The sequence below is a fragment of the Podarcis filfolensis genome, assembly GCF_964270895.1.
Source record: "Podarcis filfolensis genome assembly, chromosome: 9".
Classification (NCBI taxonomy): Eukaryota; Metazoa; Chordata; class Lepidosauria; order Squamata; family Lacertidae; genus Podarcis; species Podarcis filfolensis.
In genome coordinates, this window is record NC_139610.1 from 55,902,041 (window position 1) to 55,925,185 (window position 23,145).

General features: G+C 42.2%; 1 protein-coding gene across 1 annotated transcript in view; it reads left to right on the forward strand.

The window, feature by feature from the left end:
• TACR3 (tachykinin receptor 3) overlaps positions 1–21,724 on the forward strand; it is a 33,964-nt gene extending 12,240 nt beyond the window's left edge. Inside the window, exons 4-5 of the mRNA XM_083571562.1 lie at positions 17,005–17,201; positions 20,206–21,724. Of these exons, the coding sequence (XP_083427688.1) occupies positions 17,005–17,201; positions 20,206–20,521 (513 nt within the window). The 3' untranslated portion in view covers positions 20,522–21,724. The remainder of the gene's footprint in view (positions 1–17,004; positions 17,202–20,205) is intronic.
• The last annotated feature ends 1,421 nt before the right edge of the window (positions 21,725–23,145 follow it).

The following is a 23,145-nucleotide window of genomic DNA, read 5'->3' on the forward strand; positions in this document are numbered from 1 at the left end:
ATTGCCTGTTTTGTAATGCGCATTCCAATGGTGCAGACAGCACAGTAGGCGTGAGGTCATGGGGTACAGGAGAAGCATCCATCTTCAGGCCAAAGGGCTGAAACTCTCCTTCTCTCCAAAGGAAGTGGGAGCATAGAAGAGGTGGTCAGGACACTGAGGCCCAGAAACTCTCAGCTCTCCTTGGTGTGACGACCGATGTGCATCGCTGCCTTGCTGCTCCAAGGATCAGCACAGGACAGTGATAGCGAATGAATGGCTTTTGCGCTGCCTCATCCTTTTGCCCTTGGGATATTTAATAATGCAAAACGTGTGATGGGATGGCTCCATGTTGTGGGTTTCCTATTTCCTTCGTTCTGCTTCTCTGTGTTGGCTGCTGCTTGGAGGAATAGGAAACATAGAGAGGAAGGCTGTGTACATGCCATGTGTTTAAAAGCACCTTTTAAAGCCCAACAGCTGTGCCACAGCATTCTACACTAGCCACAGTTTCTGGACCAGCCTCCAAGGCAGCCCTACATAAAATCAAACTCGCCCTTGATATTATCAGTGCATGGATCATTGTAGATAAATGGTCTCTGTCCAGTTGGTGTGTCACATTTATAGGTACCTTAAGCCCTACGCTGGTAAGTGGGAAAGTAGGAGATGATAGATAGATAGATGATAGGTAGTTGATAGATATAGATGATAGATAGATAGATAGATAGATAGATAGATAGATAGATAGATAGATGATAGATAGATAGATAGATGAATGGATAGATGGATAGATATAGATAGATGATAGATGAATGGATAGATGGATAGATAGATAGATAGATGATAGATGAATGGATAGATGGATAGATAGATAGATAGATGATAGATGAATGGATAGAGATAGATAGATGATAGATGATAGATAGATAGATGATAGATAGATATAGATAGATGATAGATAGATAGATAGATAGATAGATAGATAGATAGATAGATGATAGATAGATATAGATAGATGAATGGATGGATAGATATAGATAGATAGATGATAGATAGATAGATAGATGATAGATGATAGATGATAGATGATAGATGATAGATAGATGATAGATGATAGATAGATAGATGATAGATAGATAGATGATAGATAGATAGATAGATAGATAGATAGATAGATATAGATGATAGTTAGATGATAGATAGATATAGATAGATATAGATAGATGATAGATAGATGATAGATGATAGATAGCTAGATAGATGATAGATAGATAGATGGATAGATGATAGATAGGTAGATAGATAGATTAGATAGATAGATAGATAGATAGATAGATAGATGATACTTGTGTGTGTGTGTGTGTTTATACTTATAGCTAACTGAACAGCCTGGCTCTAATAAATCCACTATGATAACAGGATGTCAGTATCCTGTCTTCTCTGCTGTCGGTTCTGACTTCACTATGGCTTAAAAAAAATATTCTAAGCACTAATGAAAGAGCTCCCAATGGCCTTGGTTAAAATGATGATGCCATTTATCAACCTGACTTTCATCCATGACATTAATGAAGTCCTGCTTCTCCCTGATTGAGCGGGTACTGCCTTTTGCATAATGTATGGCCTGAAATGTTTGGCTGATGGGTTTCCCACCTCCTTTTTATTTTTTCAGTCACACTGAAAAGAACCATGGCACTTTCAATTTCAGGTGTGACTGTTAGCATCTTTTCTGATTGCACAGGCATTTGAGGACCGGCTAGAGGACAGTGTGTGCCTGTTCTCGGGGGGAAGCTGTAAAAACATACAGTATCTGCCTCTCCGTCTTTTTGTTTTAATAAAAATATTCTTACCAGCTGTCAACATTGGAGATGAGGGAGAATACAATCTAAAATAAATAAAAGACGTGTGGCCTGGATTGGCTGTATTTGAGTTACTGGCATCTCTATAGAAGGTTCTGGAGCGAGTGGTCACAGACCAGATCCAGGTGCTCTTGGAAGAAGCTGATTTTATGGATCCATTTCAATCAGGGTTTAGGCCTGGTTTTGCCACAGAAACTGCCTTGGTCGTTCTGTATGATGACCTCTGTCAAGAGAGAGACAAGGGAAACATTTCCCTATTAATTCTTTTCAACCTCTCAGCGGCTTTTGATACCATCAACCATGGTATCCTTCTGGAGCAACTCTCCAAACTAGGAGTGAGTGGCACTGCTTTGCAGTGGTTCCAGTCCTACTTGTATGGTCACTCCCAGAGGGTGTTACTTGGGGAGTGCTTTTCAGCCCCATGGAACTTTCAATGTGGGGTTACACAGGGCTCAATTCTATCCCCTACATTATTTAACATCTACATGAAACTGCTGGGTGGGGTTATCCGGAAGTTTGGAGTATGTTGTCAGCAGTATGCTGATGACACTCAGCTCTATTTCTCCTTTACATCTGCAGGTGAGGCAGTGGAAGTTCTGGACCAGTGTCTTGCCTCAGTAATTGACTGGATGAGAGCCAACAAACTGAAACTCAATCCAGATAAGACTGAGGGTGGGTTAGTGGGTGGTTTCCTAAACCGGATGGGTGGGAGATCGCCTGCTTTTGATGGGGTTACACTTTCTCTGAAGGAGCAGGTCTGTAGCTTGGGGGTACTCCTGGATCCTTTGCTATTACTCAGTGGCCTGGAGTGCCTTCCAGCAGCTTTGACTAGTGGCCTAGCAACACTCCTATTTGGACAGGGATAGCCTAACTACTGTTGTCTATGCTTACCAGATGCAATGTGTTATACATAGGACTGCCTTTGAAGTCGGTTCGGAAACTTCAGCTGTTGCAGAATTCAGTGGCCAGGTTGCTCACCAGAGCAAGACGGTTTGAGCGTATTACACCGATCCTGGTCCAACAGCACTGGCTACCAATTAGTTTCCGGGCCCAATTCAAAGTGCTGGTTTTGACCTATAAAGCTTTAAACGGCTCAGGACCACAATACCTCAAGGACTGCCTCTTCCCATATGAACCCACCCAGACCCTGAGATCATCTTCTGAGGCCCTCCTTCGTGTGCCTCCTTCTCAAGAGGTCCAAAGGGTGGCAACACAAGAACAGGCCTTCTCTGCAGTGGCTTCCCATCTGTGGAAGTTCACCTGGCGCCTTCATTATACACCTTTACGCACCAGGCAAAAACGTTCCTTTTTAACCAGGCCTTTGCCTGACTTGATCTACTTCCTATACCCTTTTTAAAATGCTGGCTCTCTGGGGGGGGCGTGTTATTGGGTTGTTGTTTTTGTTTTGATTTTATGTATTTGATATTTATGTGAATCGCCTTGAGACCTTCAGGTATAGTGTGGTATAGAAATAACAACAACAACAACAATATAGGGTGTGCAAAGAGGAATTGGGTCACACCAGTATTTCTGTGCCTAGCACAAGAGGGAACTGGATGAGCCATTTTACTACCTCCTTTTCATTTTGTCAGTGAAACTAAGAGGGTTGAAAATGCAGAGTATAGGATTAACTACAAGACAAGACATGGGAGAACCTGTAAATTCCAGCTTCTCCAGTCTTAAGTCCAGTTCTTAAACCCTTGTGAAAGTTCAGTAGTACTTTAGAGTGATATTGACATATTCACTCATTCCCTACTTCAGAATCCCAGTCAGAAGGATTACTTACTGTTTTTCTGATTGCATTTTTATCCTGCCTTTCCTCCATGGAGTCCAAGGTAGTACATATAATTTTCATCCTCCTCATTTTTCCCTCACAACAATCCTGTGAGGTAAGTTAGGCTGAGAGAATTGAACTGACCCAAGGTCACCCCGTGAGCTTTATAGCCAAGTGGGAATTTGAACCCTGGTCTCCCAGGTCCTAGGGTTTATCTACACTTACCTTTTCTCTGTGCTTCCCAGGCATGGTCCACGCCTCAGATCTCTGTGTCTGAGGACTCTTTCTTTTGCTCCAGAGCTTTCCCCATGAAGATCTACTCTTTAAAGCTGAATTGGAGCAAACAGCAATCCACAGAAAACCCAAATTACCAGTTTTGCACTTCAGCTTTAAAGAGTAGGCCTATTTTTGCAGGAAATGCTCTGGGGGCAGGGAGGGGAAAGCACTTGGATATGAGCTTCAGAGCTCAGACCTGTGCCTGGAAAACAGCAGGCAAGATGTATGTGTGGATAAGCCCTCTAACTACTACATCACACTGCCTCCTGGCTTCTGAGCACAACAAGCACATTTCTCCAGGTCAGGCGCCACCTCTTCCAACAGCTGTGGCAGTTTGTACGAAGGCCTCTCAAGGAGAGAGGTGAGCAAAGGGCTGTCCTGCTCCCCTCCCCAAGCACCCCTCAGTCTGTGAGTTTAGATGCCACTATAGCAATTCAAGCCATGAGTGACAGCTTACCTAGAATTCAAATCTCTACTCCTCCCCTTGCAGTGGTGGCTGCAGTGCTGATAAAGGGTTGCCGGTGGGCAGTATTTGACGGACTCATTTTTATGTGCCAGATTAATTTCTGCTCTAGTAACTGAGATTGCTGGAGCATTGAGCACCTTGTACAAAACAAATGCTCTCTCCTTCACCCTAGAACTATTTCAGCAGCAGTTTTTCTGAAGCTTGATGCCAGCTTAATTGTGTGCAAGATTTAGTTGCAACCTTCTGCTGTTTAAGAGCGGTCAAATGTCATATCTGAGAGGCAGAAACCTACTTTGGTAACTGCATGTCAAAGCTATCCATATTGCATTGATACAAAAACATTTGGAGCACATCTTCCAAAGTTTAAGCTTGACCCAAAAGCTCAAATTCAGATATACAATTTGAAAACCATTTTAATACCCAAATTCTCTTGTAGTTATCCACATACAAGTTAGAATTTTGCAATGAGTGAAATTACTGATTACTCCAGATTACTGATGTGGGATCCCCAACACATTGCCCACAGACATTGTGCCTGCTAAACTAAAATGTGACTTTTGCTCTCACTTTTCGTTTTGGGGGTAGGGGTTGGAGCAATAAGGACATAAAAAGCTGCCTTATACCAAACCAGAACATTGGTTCATCTAGCTCAATATAGTCCACACTGACTGGCAGTGAGTCTCCAAGTTTTCAGACAAGGAGACTTCCCCAGTCCTATCTGGAGATATCAGAGATTAAACCAAAGACCTTCTGTACACAAAGCAGATGCTCTACCACTCAATTATGGTCCTTCTCCCCCAGCAAGACTTGTCTGCTCTGTTCGTGTTTTTGGTCTTTTATTTGTTTTGGGGGGTATTTATAATGTGTTGCTTGTTTTGCAGTGGATGGGTGGGTTTTTAGCATCATCAGTGTCTCTCTTGTGATGCCAAGAGGTTGCCTGTATCTGCCCCTGGACTCAGAATGGTTGTTGACCTATGCAGTAAATCAACACTCATTTGTCCCAAAGAGCAGATCACTATGCTTAATATTGAAGCACAAGGAACGAGAGAGAGAGAGAGAGAGAGAGAAATCAAAACTGGCTAAATATATGCTGAAAGTACCATTCTGGAATGCTACATTTAGGTCATTAGCATGGTCTGTAAAGAGTGAGAATGGGAACACCATGTACCATGTCATCCATTAAAAAGCTTCCCATTATCTTCAGCTTATAGGCTAAATGCTATAATGAAACAACAGCCAAATCCTTTACAAGGCAATTTTCTAGGTTGGTGCCACCATCTCCTTTTCTGTTAGCAAGAGTCCTTCTGCTGCTAAGGATCTGTCAAAGGTCTGGTGGTGGTGATAAAGTGAGAAATCACTCGCTGTGCCAGACACTGTAAAGAAGAAGTGCAGAAGAAAATTTATTTGAAAGCAATGCTCAGAACAAAGAAATCTCTAAGGATGTAATCCTGCATATGCTGGATGTATGCCCCGTTGAACACATTGTAATGCACTTCGTGCTAAGCCCAACCCTGGTATGTGACCCAGAAGAATAACATGGTGGATGGTTTCAAAAGCTTCTGTAAGGTGTGGGAGAATGATCAGGGCAGAACTTCCATTGCCCAAATCACTCACCAAGACTATTGCCATTCCATAGCTGCACCTAAAGCCCTTCACGGCCTAGGACCCTCGTACCTACGGGACCGCCTCTCCCGGTGTGCCCCACGGAGAGCCTCAAGGTCCATAAATAGCAACACCCTAGTGGTCCCAGGCCCTAAGGAAGATTAGCTTCAACCAGAGCCAGGGCCTTTTCAACACTGGCTCCAACCTGGTGGAACGCTCTGCCTCATGAGACCAGGGCCCTGCAGGATCTGATTTCTTTCCGCAGGGCCTGTAAGACAGAGTTGTTCCGCCTGGCCTTTGGCTTGGAGCCAATTTGATTCCCTCCCCCTCTTTCTTCTTTCTTTTTCCTTTTTTCTTTTTTCTTTTTCCTTTCTCCTCCTGTGATGAGGCTGCATTTTAATATTTTAATGTTTCAATATTTTAATGTTGTATTTTAATCTTGTTTTTAAGTTGTATTCATTCAATTTGTTTTTATTATTGCTTGTTAGCCGCCCTGAGCCCGGCCGTGGATGGGGAGGGCGGGGTATAAATAAATATTATTATTATTATTATTATTATTATTATTATTATTATTATTATTATTATGCCAGACTGAGATGGATTTAAGAACGAACTGGAGCACCACCTTAAGGCTTTTAAGAATCACTCCTTCCTTCAAGGAGGCATGAATCACCTCCAAGGTCCAAACACCCTACCCTGATCTCACGGATTTAGCCAGCCAGGGCAGGGAAGCAAACATGTGGAGGGCTTCATTGCTTGCTCCCCTGCTGCAGAAGTTCCACCAGAAAAAAGGAAGCTGGCACAAGTCATGTGATGACAGAGACAAGCTAAAAGTGCAGACCAAGAGTGCTTTTCTACTCTAGTTGCCCCATCACAGTTGTAATGCCTGAAGAGGACTTATAATATTCACTGGCTTGCCTTGAGCAAACCACTGGTTCAGATCATAGAGCCAAACCATGGTTTATCGCAAGCCGGTGGGTTCCCAGAGAGGATATTGTGGCTGCTTTGTTCCCCCTCTGGTGCTGCTGCTGTGCTACTCTGAAGAGAAGCCATTGTTTGGCTTAGCATGTCATCCAAATTCGGGCTCAGTTTGTCTCCTCCAGGAAAACCACAAGCTGTAAATCCATGAACAAAGCTTTGGTTACCACTCATGGTTTGTGTGGAGCAAGACAAGCAATAAACCCATATTTACCTGAGGCAGCAAATTCTCTTTTGGCTGGCTCCAGTGATCAGCAGTGTTGCCAACAATCTTCACATATGCTTGGGAGTAGTTTCTGTACCTCTAGCTGAGCAGATTCTAGAATTCTGGATGCAATGGGTTTTTCCTCCTTTCAGTAGCCTAACACTGGTGAAAGAGGAGACTTGCTTTTGCTCACAGATCTTTCTGGCAGATCAGAGCTAGGATTTATAATAACCACCTGCTTCTCCATTTTTTGTTCCAAACATCCGGAAAGAAAGAGCATTTTTTTCAGAAATCTCATCTATATTCTCACAGGCATCTCTAATTTGAATTAAGCCTGTTAACGTCAACTTTCCTGCCACTGCATACTATTTATTTAACCATCCCACTACTAAAGGCAATGGAACAAATTTCCTTACACTCTGCTAACGGAATAGCAATTAATTCAATTTCCAGCTCTTAATTTAACACTAAAATTGGGAGGGCAAAAGGTCTGTTGATATCAAACTTGGTAATAAATGGATTTAATGCGTAGCAATGCAGATATGCTCCCACACCTTGACTTTCCCTGTGATTCATTCAAACCAAATGACTTCTCCCAAAGAACAGAGGCCTCTTCCAAATAAATGGTGTTTTATGTGTCAAACAAGTTCTGTCTTTTCACTCTTATTTTTTTTAATGGGGTTCTCTTATCAATATTGACAATTGCTTCATGCAGCTCAGAACCAAACTAGAGGTGGCATCATTCATGCACTTAGCAATTGCATGGATTGATAGTGCGCAGAATATTAATTAGGCTGCAGGAGATGAGTCTCAAGTATCCCTGCATCCATGTTATTTTCAAATAGAAAAAGATAGGTGCTTCTCTGCCATTAGCCTTTGCAAGCATCCAGTATTTCATTTTGGGCCATCAATTCCACTTTCTGTGCAAAGTTTACTGTGGTTGTTAAAAGGCAACTCCAAAGGACAAAGAAATAGTTTATTGCTGAGGTGCTTGGAAAACTTGATGGCATTGCAATTTTGTTGTAATCCTCTTGAGGCCAGTGCCGGATTTACATATAAGCTAAACAAGCTGTAGCTTAGGGCCCCACTCTCTTAGGGGCCCCCCAAAAATGTAAAAAAACAACAACTGGATGTCTGTTTCCAAAATATAAGATAAAAAAATAAATAAAACAAAACCTACACGCAGCAACAGTGTTTTGTGTTGTGTAGGCTCCTGATGTAAGTAAAGGGCCCTGCCTGCTAGCCTGCTCCCAAAAATATCACTGGTTTGCTCATTTCTATATATAGGGTGCCTACATTCTACATGTGCAAATGGCTTTAGATACCTATTAGGTCCATAAATTACCATATAGCCCATGTTCAACACAAAAAACAGTGACAATTTGTTGTTGACAAAGGACAACTGGACATATATTACCTTCAGTAGCTTAGGGCCTCATCAAACCTCAGTCTGGCCCTGCTTGAAACCAAGACCCCTTTGATAAGGATAGCTCAATCAGTTTTGCAAGAGGGTTTGTGGTGGTTGCTCTTAGCTTTGCCCATTATTATGCTAAGAACAGAAAATTCTGTTCTGTGACATAAGAACATAAAAAGAGCTTGCTGGATCAAACCTATGGCCTATTTAGTCCAGCATCCTGTTCTCACAGTGGCTAACCAGTTGCCTGTGGGAAGCCTGCAAGTGGGACATGAGGGCAACATCAGTATCCCCACCTGTGATTCCCAGTAACTGCTGTTCAGGTTCATACTGCCTCTGACAGTGGAGGCAGGACATAGCCGTCATGGCTAGTAACCACTGAAATACCTTTCCCCATCTGTGCTCCTGTTTCATTCTTCCACAAGAATGCCATGTCAGGGGTGTCAAACAATGTTCCCTAATGCAAACCATGCATCCCATCTATATTCCAGGCAAATGAAGAAGCCTCAGGTCTTCTTCAGGAATCTATGTAGCACAATGCCCTTACTAGGGGAAAGGGAACTGGTTGCCAATCACTGGCTTTATGTGTCAGCTCCTCTTCCCCCACCTCCTCATTCTCCTTGAATTAGAAACTGGATGTCATAGAGCTGGAAGGTGGGCAACATGGGGGCCTTGGCCTAATTTCATCTGAGGAGGAGGGGTGACAGAGAGGAAGGGAGTGGCAGAAAGAGAGAGAAAGGGGGCGTCCTTTTGGTTCTGGATCTGCCCTTTCTTGCCATGGGAATGACCTCCAAGGGAATGTGACAGTCAGTAGAAAAGAAGGTCCCTCACCTCTGCCAAGGTGCATGTTGAGTCTAGGGCCCCATCTGCACTAAACATTTTAAACAATATCATGGCACTTTAAATGATCATGGCTTCACCCAAAGCACCTTTGTTAATGGGGCTGAGTTGATAGAGGACTCCCTGGGCTACAGTTCCCAGACTTCTCTGGGGGAGAGAAGAAGAAGAAGAAGAAGAAGAAGAAGAAGAAGAAGAAGAAGAAGAAGAAGAAGAAGGAGGAGGAGAGGAGGAGGAGGAGGAGGAGGAGGAGGAGGAGTTTGGATTTGATAGCCCACTTTATCACTACCCTAAGGAGTCTCAAAGCAGCTAACATTCTCCTTTCCCTTCCTCCCCCACAACAAACACTCTGTGAGGTGAGTGGGGTTGAGAGACTTCAAAGAAGTGTGACTAGCCCAAGGTCACCCAGCAGCTGCATGTGGAGGAGCGGAAACGCGAACCCGGTTCCCCAGATTACGAGTCTACCGCTCTTATCCACTACACCACACTGGCTTGTGTGTTAAGAGGACTTGAGTGTTGAACCACTCCAGGAATTTTAGCTCCTCGCAATTCTTGGCACCTTTAACAAACTACAGTTTCCAGGAAGGATAAATATTGATGGAAAGGTGCACTCATTTATACACTTTTATAGATTTTCAAAGTGACACGTCAGGTTGCTGGATAAAAATAAATAAATTATCTGCCGATTCCTTAGGATAAAGCAGAACTTGGGAGAAGCTGGTGAGAAACAGCCAGACTGATCACCAAGTGCTTAATCATATTGATTGATTGACGCCATATGCCTGCCAGCTCAATGCAAGGAACAACCTAACCCACTGGGAACGGATGAAATGGAGTGGAGAAATGCAATTTGCCGTGAAAATTGCTGGATGATTTATGACAATATAATAATAATTTTGCCTGTGGTACTGGGTACTGTTTTTCAGTCCACTAATGATGCCATACTATAGACAAGTCAGCATTTCTGGAACGTAAGACAGATAAAAGGTTGAAAATGGGACAGTGGCATCAGAGCTGAGCTTAGAACAAAGTCTGGAGTGGCTGTTTGTTACCTGGTGTGGCCGTGCGCCCTACTCTGCAGAAGGCAGACTTCTCTTTGAAGAGCTGTCCACTACAGGTGTAATTTAAAGATAAAGAACCCAAAACCAGCAGCTGGACTGCAGACTGAGCAGGCACACCATCCACCTGATCCCAGTCTTCCCTACTTTGGAGTAACAAAGGAGTGGAGTCTTTAGCAGAGGAGTCACCACTTCCTAAGCCCTGCTAGGCTTGTCCAAGTCAAGGTGCAGCATGGGTAAAATCCCCTAACCATCTGTTAGGAAGACCCCAGAGCCTGTGCTACTGAATGTATTTACAGATGATAATACAGACTTGATAAATCCCTGCTTGGCTAATTTTGTAGCTGCGCGCATGACTATTGCCAGCTTTTGGAAGGACCTTAATGGAGCTGATTTAACAGCATTGTGTAAAAGGATTTGGCAGGTAGCCCTAGCAGAGAAACTTACATGTACACTAAGAATAGCTAGAGGAAGTAAATGCAGAGAAAAATTTGCAGGAGACTGGTATAAATTTATTGCTTATGCAAATATTTCAGACAACAGAAGGAGAGTCCCTAGGGTGTGTGCCAATATATGGATTTGTTAAATGTTCGTCTTCTTCTTGTTGTTGTTTTTGTAACCCTTTACATTTATTCAAAAGTTTTCTTCACAAAGAAACATCTTCATATTTTTGTTTCTGAATTTGTTCAATTGGTTAAGGTCCAGATTTTGTAATGTTCTTTCCTCTCTTTAATTTATTTTTATTGGTTACATTTGTTATACAACTTAAAAATAATTAATAGTGTTTTTAAAAAACGAAAATGGGGTGGCTTTTCCATTTTTTATCCTCGTTTGATTTTCTTTTGCTTTTTCAATTTTTCTCCATCATTGATTCAGAAAATAGATGTGCAGTGTCAGGGCTTGCAGATCTTTTTTTTCCCAGGGTGAGAAGGCATCTGGGAATGAGGGGCTTTGGATCCAGAAATCACAACCTTCCCCTGTTGCAATCCTGAAATGCCCCACTTTTGCTATTACCACCTGCAGAGAAGCCAGGACAGTGCAACTATCATGATCCCTGAATCCAGCAGCTATCTAGACACAGAGTCAGAGTTGACTGCTGGAAATCAGCAAACCACTGCACTCAAAGCTGTCAAACAGGAGCCCCCAGAATAAATTCCCAAGCCACCAGGGCCTCTGTGATGAGAGCCTGGACCCTATTGGGCACTTTCCCCTAAGCCTGAGGAACCAGATGCCTCCCACCAGCAGAAGGCTATGGATAGACAAAGCATTCCTGTCTTCAGTACAGGGGGTTGGCGCTTTAAAGCTCTGAAGTTCTCCATTAGCAGATAGAGTCTGGAGGAGATAGTCAGGAAACAGTGACTTAAAGGCTCCCGGTCTGCTCTGGACGAAAGTTGGAGCAAGTTGCTCACTTGGAGCTATCCATGGTCCTGAGCAGCCTTGCTGCTTTCCCTGTGGGATCTAGCATTGGACAGCAACAGACCTCTCTCACACACTTTGGAGGTCCATAGGATTTCACCCTTAATTCAACATTTCCATATGTTTTTATGTATAACAGAAGGCTCGTTCACGTGTTACTTTGAACATAAGCACAATCTATCTCTATAGATGCACACAGATGCTGATTTGTAGAGCTCAGCTAACAGACACGCAAATTATACCCTCATAGAACACCCCCAGTGTTGCAAAGCCACGCACTTTCTTCCTTCTTTCATCCCAACCTCTTCTATGTTGCTGTCACCACACAAAGTTGGCTCTTGGAGATATTGCCATAGACATCTTTGCCTTCCATTCTTCTTTACCTGCATCATATTTCCTTTCAGTTACAATCCACCAACTACTGCAGCAATTGCATTTAGGTGCTATCCAATACCCACTGACCTGGAAGTAAGTCCCATAGATAGAATTGCACTCCTAGTAGTGCAAAAAAAAAAAAAGGTGATGTGACATCATGTTGAAAGACCCCACTTTCCCCAAGGGCAGGAAGGATGGGAAAACTCATAATGCAATCCCATAATGTTTAATAATGCAAAACATGTGACCAAAGCAGAGAGGAGGAGCAAAGTGTGAGTGCTCAGTACTGAGGTCATGTTTCCTTCTTCTCTTTTATGACTAGCAGCCGGAATGGAGAACCTATGTCTCTCTAGATTTTGTTAGATTCCAGTCCCTTCAGACCCAGCCAACATGGTCAGGGATGATGAAAGAGGGAGTCTTGACAACATCTAGAGAGGTACATGTTTCCTATTCCATTTTAGCAGCTTCAATCTGAAATGGACTTCAATGATAGGGAAAGAAGCCATCCATGAACAAAAGCAAAATATTTTCTCTTTAAGTATATGCTGCCTACTCTTTACAAGGAAATGTTCTTGTGTTGGGAGAAAATGCAATAAATAAATGCACACTGTTAAAATGTAAGTGGTAGTTATTGCAGTAGGAGGAGAGCTGGACTACAATTTTCTATATTTATAGGACTAAAGTAGCACTGAGGAAAAGCACTAGTTTTATTCCTCCCAGAGTGCAGTAATAAAGCAGCTAGCATATTTGCAAAGCTTAAGCAGGGTCTGGTCTGGTTTCAAATTGGATGGGGGACTGTGTGTTGAGATTCCTACCTTACTTAGACAAGTTGACCCTTGGGGTCCCTTCTAACTCTACAGTTCTATGATTCTATCATTCTAAGACGCAGTTTTCCAAATCCTCCAAATTCATAGCGGTGAAGCAATGATTTGGCATGTCTTCAAACTTCTTGTGCGGAAATAGATTGATCATTGCAATTGCAGGAGCAATCAAAACAATAGAAACTCTTTTCAGTGGTTCCACACCTTCTGGAGTCCTTTCAACACTTTTATTTATTTTACCATGTCTTGTAACCATAGAATCATTTAAAATGTTAAAATCTAGAAGTACTGTTTTCATCTTTGTACTGATGTTGTTTGACGTTGCTGCTTTTAGACTGTTTCATGCTGTTGCTGATTTTGTTTAGTTCTAATTTCATGGAGGTGCTTAAATTGCTTTAAACAATTTCTTGTTGTTGCTGCTGCTGCTGTTATTGTTGTTGTTAGTATTATTTACTGCAAACTACCTGGAGAGCATGTGTTGCTGAGCAGCATGTAAATATTACTGCTTAAGACATGCAACTGCACTTCCAGATAAATATTTAAGGATGAATGTTGGCTGACACATAGTAACCCCTCAAAACCAAACCTTTCCACTATAACTAATTTTTCATGTCTTCATTGATGGGAACAATTATTTTTTACCCTCCAGCCACCTTGGAAGTTGCTGAGCCAAAACTCCCTGTTGCCCCACCCCAAAATTGCCTACTGCCAATTTATTTTGACATAAATAATACTCATCTGTATCTCTCTTTCCCTGCTGCAGTTGAAAATTGATGTGTTGATGGCATCACAGAGGGTGGACAGATTTGGCCCAGTGGCCTTCAACTGCTGGTGCCCTACTTCAGTGTTTCCCAACCTTGGGTCTCCAGCTGTTTTTAGACTACAATTCCCATCAATCTGACCACTGGTCTTGCTAGCTAGGGATGGTGGGAGTTGTAGTCCAAAAACAGCTGGAGACCCAAGGTTGGGGAAAACTGCTTGATGGTCAAAAAGAATGTGAAAATTAATGAATGCATGGAGATAACTCTAAATAAATGCAGTATTAATTCTTGGATCACCAGCACTACCAATTTCTTTTTCTTTTTTTTAGTTTGTTATTTGTTATTTACTGTCTTATTTCCTCCCAAACATTGCATTCAACAACACACATATGTGCAGACACCCACACACCCACACCCACACATAAAATGATAATAATGAAAGTAAATATTTTTCCCCTTTTATCTTTTATCTTCCAAAATCTTTTCTTCAACTTTGACTTCCTGTCAAGTCCCTTTTGCATATATTTTATCTTACATTTGAATGTACACAAAACAATAAACCTTTCTATATAATTTTTCTAATACATTCTGAAAAAGTATAAATCCTTAATTGTTGTCCACCTCCTTTTAGTTCCTTTATCACTTGAATGCTAGCACAGAGTCAAAACTATTATTGTATTTTTGAACATATCTTCTATAACCATCCCATTTTTCCGCAAATTTTTGATTTGATTTTCCTCTGAGTTTACTAGTCAGTTGAGCCGTCTCCACCAATTCCTGTAATTTGATTTGCCAATCTGTTATTTTTGGAGCCTCGTGATCTTTCCATCCCTTGGCCACAAGTATACGAGCCGCTGCGGATGCATACAAGAATACCTCTCTTAGATTTTTTGGGATCTCTTTATCTAAAATACTTAATAGAAATGCCTCCGGTTTTTTAGTAAAAGTTATCTCCATCATCTTTTTCAGCACTACCAATTTCAGTGGTGGGCACAGGAGTATTTTTTCTTTTTTTTTGGTCAGTTCTACATATAACAGAAGCAGATCTCTGAGTCTGCAGTGACACAGGACGGGCAGGTCACAACACTGGGGAAAGCATTCAGTTAACAGTTATAAGAAGGCTTCCATCATCCACAAGCTGCCAGAAGACATGACCCACGGGAACAACAAGACATGAACAAACCCACTTTTGATGTTGTGTGTCATGGCATTGTGGCTTCTTTGCTTTCAGGCATCATCCTGCCTAAAGCATAAACAGAGAGAAACGGGGGCAGCAAAAAAATTAGCACTGAAATAGGAAGCTGCTTTATACCAAATCAAAAGGTTGGTCTATTTAACTCAGTATTGTCTACACTGACTGGCAGCATCTTTCTGGGGTTCCACATAAAGCACAACCCCAGTCTTACCTGGATGTGATGTGGATTGAGCCTGGAACCTTCCACCACAAGGCAGATCCTCTTACCATGGAGCTACAGTCATAACTATGCCAAAGGGAAAAAGGATGCCCACTGATAAATCTATGCATTCACCTCCTCTACACCTCTCTAAGCTTGCAGGGGAGGTGGGTGCCCTTGAAGCCATCCCAGCGCATCTTATTTTAGTGTCCTTTCTGACAACCATCTTTTTAAAAAAGAGTATTGTGGGTTTCTCCTCATTTAAAGAGTATTTAATCTTTCCTTCTTGTTTAATGCATAACCTAGACCATGGGTAGGCAAACTAAAGCCCGGGGGCTGGATCCGGCCCAATCGCCTTCTAAATCCAGACCGCGGATGGTCCGAGAATCAGCATATTTTTACATGAGTAGAATGTGTCCTTTTATTTAAAATGCATCTCTGGGTTATTTGTGAGGCCTGCCTGGTGTTTTTGCATGAGCAGAATGTGTGCTTTTATTTAAAATGCAGCTCTGGGTTATTTGTGGGGCATAGGAATTTGTTCTCCCCCCAAATATATATATATAGTCTGGCCCCCCACAAGGTCTGAGGGACAGTGGATGGGCCCCCTGCTGAAAAAGTTTGCTGACCCCTGACCTAGACTTTTTCTTTCTGTTCTATCCTTTGTGCTCCACTGAGAACCTCTGGTCAAGGAATTCCATATTCTGTTTATGGTTATTACTTTTGAAGTAGAGGGAAATGAATGAAGTTAAGTGTTCCTTATCTGACCATTCTCAAGAGGGTCCACTTCATCGCTTCATGTGTCAAGTCCTTTGTTTTATCCGTTCATACAGTCGCTGGCTTTTTGACCTGCTGACCCCCAAAGTGACTAGACAACAAACTTAAAACTAAAAACTAAAACTAAACCACACACAACAGCACAATAAAGATCAAGTAATGGAGAAGTGGAAGGTGGTATTCATTATGTGTTTGTGGTCTGTGAATCATAAAAGAGATCTAGCTAGCCATTCAGCAAGCCCAAATGCAGATAGTTGCTTTTTCTTAAATCACAGAGGTCACTAAATCAAGCGCCTTGAGATTCAGATGTAAATTCTGTGTGGGCAATTCCCTTCTCAAAAAACAATGTTTGCCACACCAGGGAGAAAGTGCCCTGCAGAAAAACAGCTGCTCACATTAAGCCTTGCAGGGACAGTAACTTGATGAAAACTAATTCAGTCTCTATCCTTTGGCCTGGTTCCCTGCTGGAATGCTTTGTGCTGCCCGGGGGGGGGGGGGGGCAGGATATTGGCACATGTTTGTCTCTGCTTAATACTCTGCTTTGCCTCTTCCCATTATCATCCATATGTCCAGAATGTTGATAGATTTATCTCAAATTCTAACAGCTGCAAATGGGCAAATGGGCAACATTAATAATCTGGTGTTGCATAGAATAAAAGACGTTCAGGAGCTATTATGTCAAAGAGATTATTACACTGTGATTTCTGCCTATTTCCTACACGGAAGCTTCTGATCAAATTCCATATCTCTGAATATGATGCACATGTCATATAATAAGACATATATGCTATCATTTGTGTGCTTGTTATCCCACAAACATGATATACTATGGGCAACCCAGTCAGATGGACAGGATTATTATTATTATCAGTGAGTTTCTTTATTGGTTTCAGTGTTCTTGTATTGTGTGTGTGTGTGTGTGTGTGTATTCCCTGTATTTTAGTTCTATTCAAAAAATAAAATTCAATGATTAAAAGACATTCATGTCCACACATTCTTCCACAACTCCTCTCCTTTTCTGCAGGTGGTTAAAATGATGATTGTTGTCGTCCTGACATTTGCAGTCTGCTGGTTGCCGTACCACATTTATTTTATAGCCACTGGCATCTATGAGAACTTGGGCCGCTGGAAATACATTCAGCAAGTCTACTTAGCCACCTTCTGGCTTGCTATGAGCTCCACCATGTACAACCCGATCATCTACTGCTGCCTCAATAAAAGGTAAGATTGCCTCAGAATTCCATGAGGCATTTGTGGCTGTAATTTAGGAATAACCTGTCAGACAACTGTGGGCATTTTCGTTTCGCTTATTCACATTTTCAAATCAAGATATCCTCCTACTTTCCCTTGAATCTTGCAGTACTTTATATTTCAAGCAGAAGACTGCTTCAGACAGAGGGCAAGCCTCTGCAAAGCAGAGCACATGACCACCTTGGTTTCTTGAGTCTTCTTTCTGCCTGATACAGCACATTCTAGGGAGGAGATGCCACTGGAGCCCACTGAATGACAAAGTAGCTTTGAATTTGCTAGACAGAATCCGATTCATGCTGTTTCACACTATCACCACTTCCCTTCTATCTACATAATGAGTAGGAACTGCGTGCCTATTTCATTGAACTCAGGTGCAATCTAGACACATATAAAAACTGTTCTGAAAATGCTTTTTTAAAGTAATTTTTAAAATACATTGAATTTTCCATAAGGCTCACCATTGCCATCTAGTGTCACATTGCATATTGCACTTAAAACACACTTAAAACATTTTATTTGCAGCTGTATAGCTGAATCCTCAGACACGGAGTGGCATTGCCATCTTTTTGGGGGGAACCTGCACATTTGACACTTGGAAATTCAGCAGATGAAGGTTTGCTCAACATGACACCTAAAACGCTGTCTATCCACTGCAGTGCAGCAGGGCCTGATTGGGTATTAACTTGGGAAATCAAAATTCAAATTCGTCTTCTGCTGTGAAATGTATCTTCTACTCTGATCTACTTCTTGGCTTGTTACGAAGCTGAAATGCTCCTCTGAGGTAGAATATAGAAATGTTACAAACAAATGCTAGGAAACAGTTCACCAGTTGACTTCCTGCCCGCCATGAGTTTTTAATGGCACGGGAGCACATTTTGCTTTAGTGATACTGTGAAATGCCAATGAGGAACGGATTGAATTATTTTTTTTAATTAGCAACCCTTCATGTCTGAGCCTGATTACACCTTAAAGACTAACAGATTTACAAGCATATGCCAGAATAATCTGTTCATCAATATGGTGCTACAAGACTCCGCCTTGTGTTTACTGTAGCAGACTGACACGGCTTCCCTCACCCCTGCCATATTATGCAAGATGCAATGGATTGCAAGATGTGTAGATGTTGGGCTTGGAACACAAAATGAAGTAGCAGAAAACATTGTTTACTTTCTGCTCCCTGAAATGTGAACTATGCTTTTCGATTCATCTGTTAGGCACTGGTCTGCTTTTTAATTCTCATCTGACTTTGATTCACCTGCTTTAACTCAAACAAAGCATTTTGCCTCTGGTGGCTATAGGAACACTAGTTAAACTACATTTCTCACCTTGTTTCAGTCTCAAAACATATGAATGGCATTATTAATACAGAAAATAATGCATCTGTCCCTGCCCAGAGCTTCTGTTATTGCCTACATCTGTAAACATGTTGTTGTTGTTGTTTAGTCGTTTAGTCATGTCCGACTCTTCGTGACCCCATGGACCAGAGCACGCCAGGCACTTCTGTCTTCACTGCCTCCCAAAGTTTGGTCAAACTCATGCTGGTAGCTTCGAAGACACTATCCAACCATCTCGTCCTCTGCCGTCCCCTTCTCCTTGTGCCCTCCATCTTTCCCAATATCAGGGTCTTTTCCAGGGAGTCTTCTCTTCTCATGAGGTGGCCAAAGTATTGGAGCCTCCGCTTCACGATCTGTCCTTCCAGTGAGCCCTCAGGGCTGATTTCCTTAAGAATGGATAGGTTTGATCTTCTTGCAGTCCATGGGACTCTCAAGAGTCTCCTCCAACATAGAATCAAACATACACAGTCCTTTGGCTTTTATCAGCAGGTCTTTACAAATCCAGATAACTAACCTAACCTTTATTGGAGGGGAGAAGCTAACCTGATTGTAGCTGGACTTTATGCAAAAATCACAGGGTGGTTTACAATATAAAAACACCGAAATGCATACCATAATAAGAAATGAAAACAATACCTCTGTTTAAAAGGCTATAGGTTGTTTAATTAGCCAAAGGCCTGGAAGAAAAAGAATGTTTTTGCCTTGCACTTAAAGTTATGTAATGAAGACACCAGGCAAGTTTTCCGTGGGTGAGCATTCCACAAGTGGAGAGCCACCACAGAAAAGGCCTGTCCTTGTTTTGCTACTTTCTAGACCTCCTGTGGAGGAGGCACACAAAGAAGGGTCTCAGATGAGGATCACAGGGTCCAGGTCACATAACTAGGCAGACAGACACCTGGATCCCTGGCATGCATCCAAAACAAATTGAATTTATTAAAGCTTATTGCAAGTTTATACCACGAAACAGGCAATTGAATAATCGAGTTAAAAGCTTAAAGCTAAGAAACTCAATTGGTTAGCTTCACAGAATTGTTTCTTGAAGACTTTTCTGTGGTTACAGACTAATCAAAAACAGTTGACCAGTGGAGGTGACCTGCCCGCCAGGGATCCCATGCTCTCCTGTCCAGCACAAGGGCAGGAGACCAAGTCCAAGAGATCACACATACCTCATATTTATACGGTTCTTAAGACACTGGGGTTCCTTAAAAGCTAATGATAGACACTTCAGTATCTAATTGGTTCACCTAATTTGCCTCTTTTCCCTTAGTGTTTCCCTCTGGCACTCTAGATGTCTTGCACAAGTACACCCCAGATGTCCTCTACATGTCCTGTTCATTTCTCAGATATGCTAACAGGTCCCTAGATGTTTAACTCCCACTGATGAATGTGCAAACATCCATGTGAAGAGTGCCTTCTCAGTTAAACACTTCCTTGTTCCCTTTGTGCTGCTTGTTCCCCTTTCTCCATTCCCCCTTCATCCCACAAGCCTGATTACATTTTCTGCTATAGTAACTGTACTACATGTTGAAACACCGCCACCTCTCCCCACCATTTTAGGCGCCTAAGCTTGCAACATAATGCTGTTTGATATCTCCTGCAGTACAAATACATTGCGAGTGACTGGGTTTCTTTGCTTTCAGGTTCAGAGCTGGTTTCAAGAGAGCTTTCCAGTGGTGTCCTTTCATCGAAGTATCTAGTTACGATGAACTGGAACTCAAGACAACCAGGTTCCACCCTACCAGGCAAAGTAGCCTTTACACAGTTTCCAGAATGGAATCCAGCATGTCGGTGGTATTTGACCCCAACGATGGAGAAACCACCAAGTCTAGCCGCAAGAAAAGAGCTCCTTCACAGGAACCCAGCTTCAATGGTTGCTCACACAGGAGCTCCAAAGCCATGTCAACAGCATCGAGTTACATCAACTCCCCATATACATCGGTGGACGAGTACTCCTAAAGTCTTATGTGGATGTGGGAGAAAGGAGTATTGCTCATAGGACAATGCTTAGAATGGGCATGGCCAAACTTGGCCCTCCAGATGTTTTGGGACTACAACTCCCATCATCCCTAGCTAACAGGACCAGTGGTCAGGGATGATGGGAATTGTAGTCCCAAAACATCTGGAAGGCCAAGTTTGGCCATGCCTGCCTTAGAACTAAACATCCAAACTTCTGGAAGGCAACTAAGCTACAGATCCCGAGCACTGATTGCATGTGTGTGTGCATAAATATGTTGTCATCATAAGCCTTCTTCAGCTCAACTTGTCTCTGTGCTTTGGAAAATACAACACTGACATGATACCTGTTTACGTCAGTCTAATGGCACGGTGCCATATTGTAAAATGGAATGTTTGGTTTTTTCAAAAATGGGTTGAATCCGGAGCAAATTGGATTCCACTGAAATCCATGTGAGAAGTTAGTCATAGCTAACTTAAGTCCCATTGATTTCAATGAGAGCTAAAAGTGCAACTACCTTGTTCTGGTTCCAATCCAGTGCATCTGGTTGCAATCTGGGTGATGTGCAGAAATTTTATTGGTAATTACGGCAACAGGTGGCTCTTCTCTAACTTGCTGACTTGTAAACGCTACCATTTACAATGGCGCAAAACCTCTACCAGCATTTGGTTCACTTTTACTATTTAATTTGATGGACAAGAACTTTAAAAAAAAATGGTTAAGATTCTTCGAGAAGCAGATTTTGCTAATCTTCCACCTAGCATTGTTGGATGGATCTAGACTTCACTATGTAGCTGGGAGGCAGCTAACCTTTCAAGAGAAGGGCTTCTGTATAGGGCTAGCAGGTTCCTACCTCATCACCTACTCCCTACTTCAGAGAATGACGTGGATGCCAATGCTGTTTAATTTTATTTCTATGCCACCATTCCTCTTGACAGAGTGGGGAACAGTGTAAAAAGTCCAGCAACTGTACGATGTAATTTAAAACAAAAAGCACAACTAAAATAATGATATCCTACATCAGTCCCATTTGCTACATCGGAAGGGAGAAAGGGTGGAAGGACGGACCGAGCTTCATTTCATAAAGAAGTCAGAGGCTTCTACGTGCACATTTACATATGCATATCTCTCTAACCAGACAAGCAAGATAACTTATCACAGTTCAGGGACACATTCCAGCTGGGCAAAAGCACTATTTATTTATTTATTTAAAAAATACGGTAATTATATGCCACTGTATAATAAAGATATATCACAGTGGTTTACAACAGTATAAAAACATAAATCCAAACAATAAAACCATTAGAAGTGAACCTTTTCATTAAGTTTTCAGAATTTACAAATTCTTTTAAACAGCACTCACATCCATTGACTTCCCACCCACCCTTCCATGGTGTTTTTTTCATACCATAGAAAGCTTCTATAGCAAACCCTCCGAGTGTCCCTATTTTCCAGAGATGTCCCTGATTTAGAGAAGCCGTCTCAGTTTCTGATTTGATCCCAAAATGTCCCACTTTTCCTTAGAGTGTCCCTATTTTCATTGGAGGAGGGTATGGAGTTATCTGGCCCCCCGAGCCGTCTAAAGGCAATCCTGTATAGGGAAGTTTGGAGGGTATGCTATATTACTTGATCTTACCCATTATATACATTAAGTGGGGGGTGCACTCTTAATTGCCTGCATAGGCCCGGTGGAACAGAAGAGTATTCAGCAGGTGTTTAAAAGTTGGCACAGAAGGCACCTGAGAAAGGAGGGTGCAGGGCAGGGATGCTGAGGGGCATGGCCTAAAAGGGGTGTGTGGCTGGGGGAGCTTTTATGGCCTAGTGAGTCCTGAAGGCCAAGCAGAGATGGCTGTAGGGCCACATTAACTCTTGGGTTTTCCCACCTCTGAATTACACTGGCTGGCAGTAACTCTCCAGGTCTTCAGGCAGGGGCCTCGTCCAACCTTCTTGGAGTTATTGTAAATTGAAGATGCAATGTTCTGCATGCAAATACTGTGTTGTATGACAGCAAAGAGTGGCTGGGGAAACCCAGCCAGATGGGTGGGCTATAAATAATAAGTTGTTGTTGTTGTTGTTGTTGTTTATTAAGTTTTGACCCTTGCTGAAAAAATCCAGGATTTATCGGTCAGTAACTTCCTAGCCCCATCCAAGCCAGGATGACGCAAGAAAATGAATAATTTACCTCAATTCCATACCTCATAATTTAATGTCACAGAAACCTTCTTCCAAGAGTTTTCATACCGGAGATAAATGATTACCCAAATGCTCAGGGTGATTTTGAGATTGTATAACACGTGACATGTAAGTGGACAATTGCTAAGGAAATGAAACACAGTCATAGTTGACCTCAAAGGAGGAACCTTCTCAAAATGAGGGGACTGGTGAAATGGAAGTTGAATATTGAGTCATGCTGCCTTGCCTGCAGATGCTATTGTTCCACCTGGTCTATACAATTTCTGGTTGATGGAAGAAGTTTGTCTCCAGAGTTCAATGCAGGGGTTTTTAGATAGGAAAAAAAATTCATCTGGTATCCTTTGGTTTAACAATCATTTCACCTTTCTACTGTTATTGCAACCTAGCTCCCTGGAGAGCCAATCAATAGGCTTTCTGGATCCTCATGACCTCA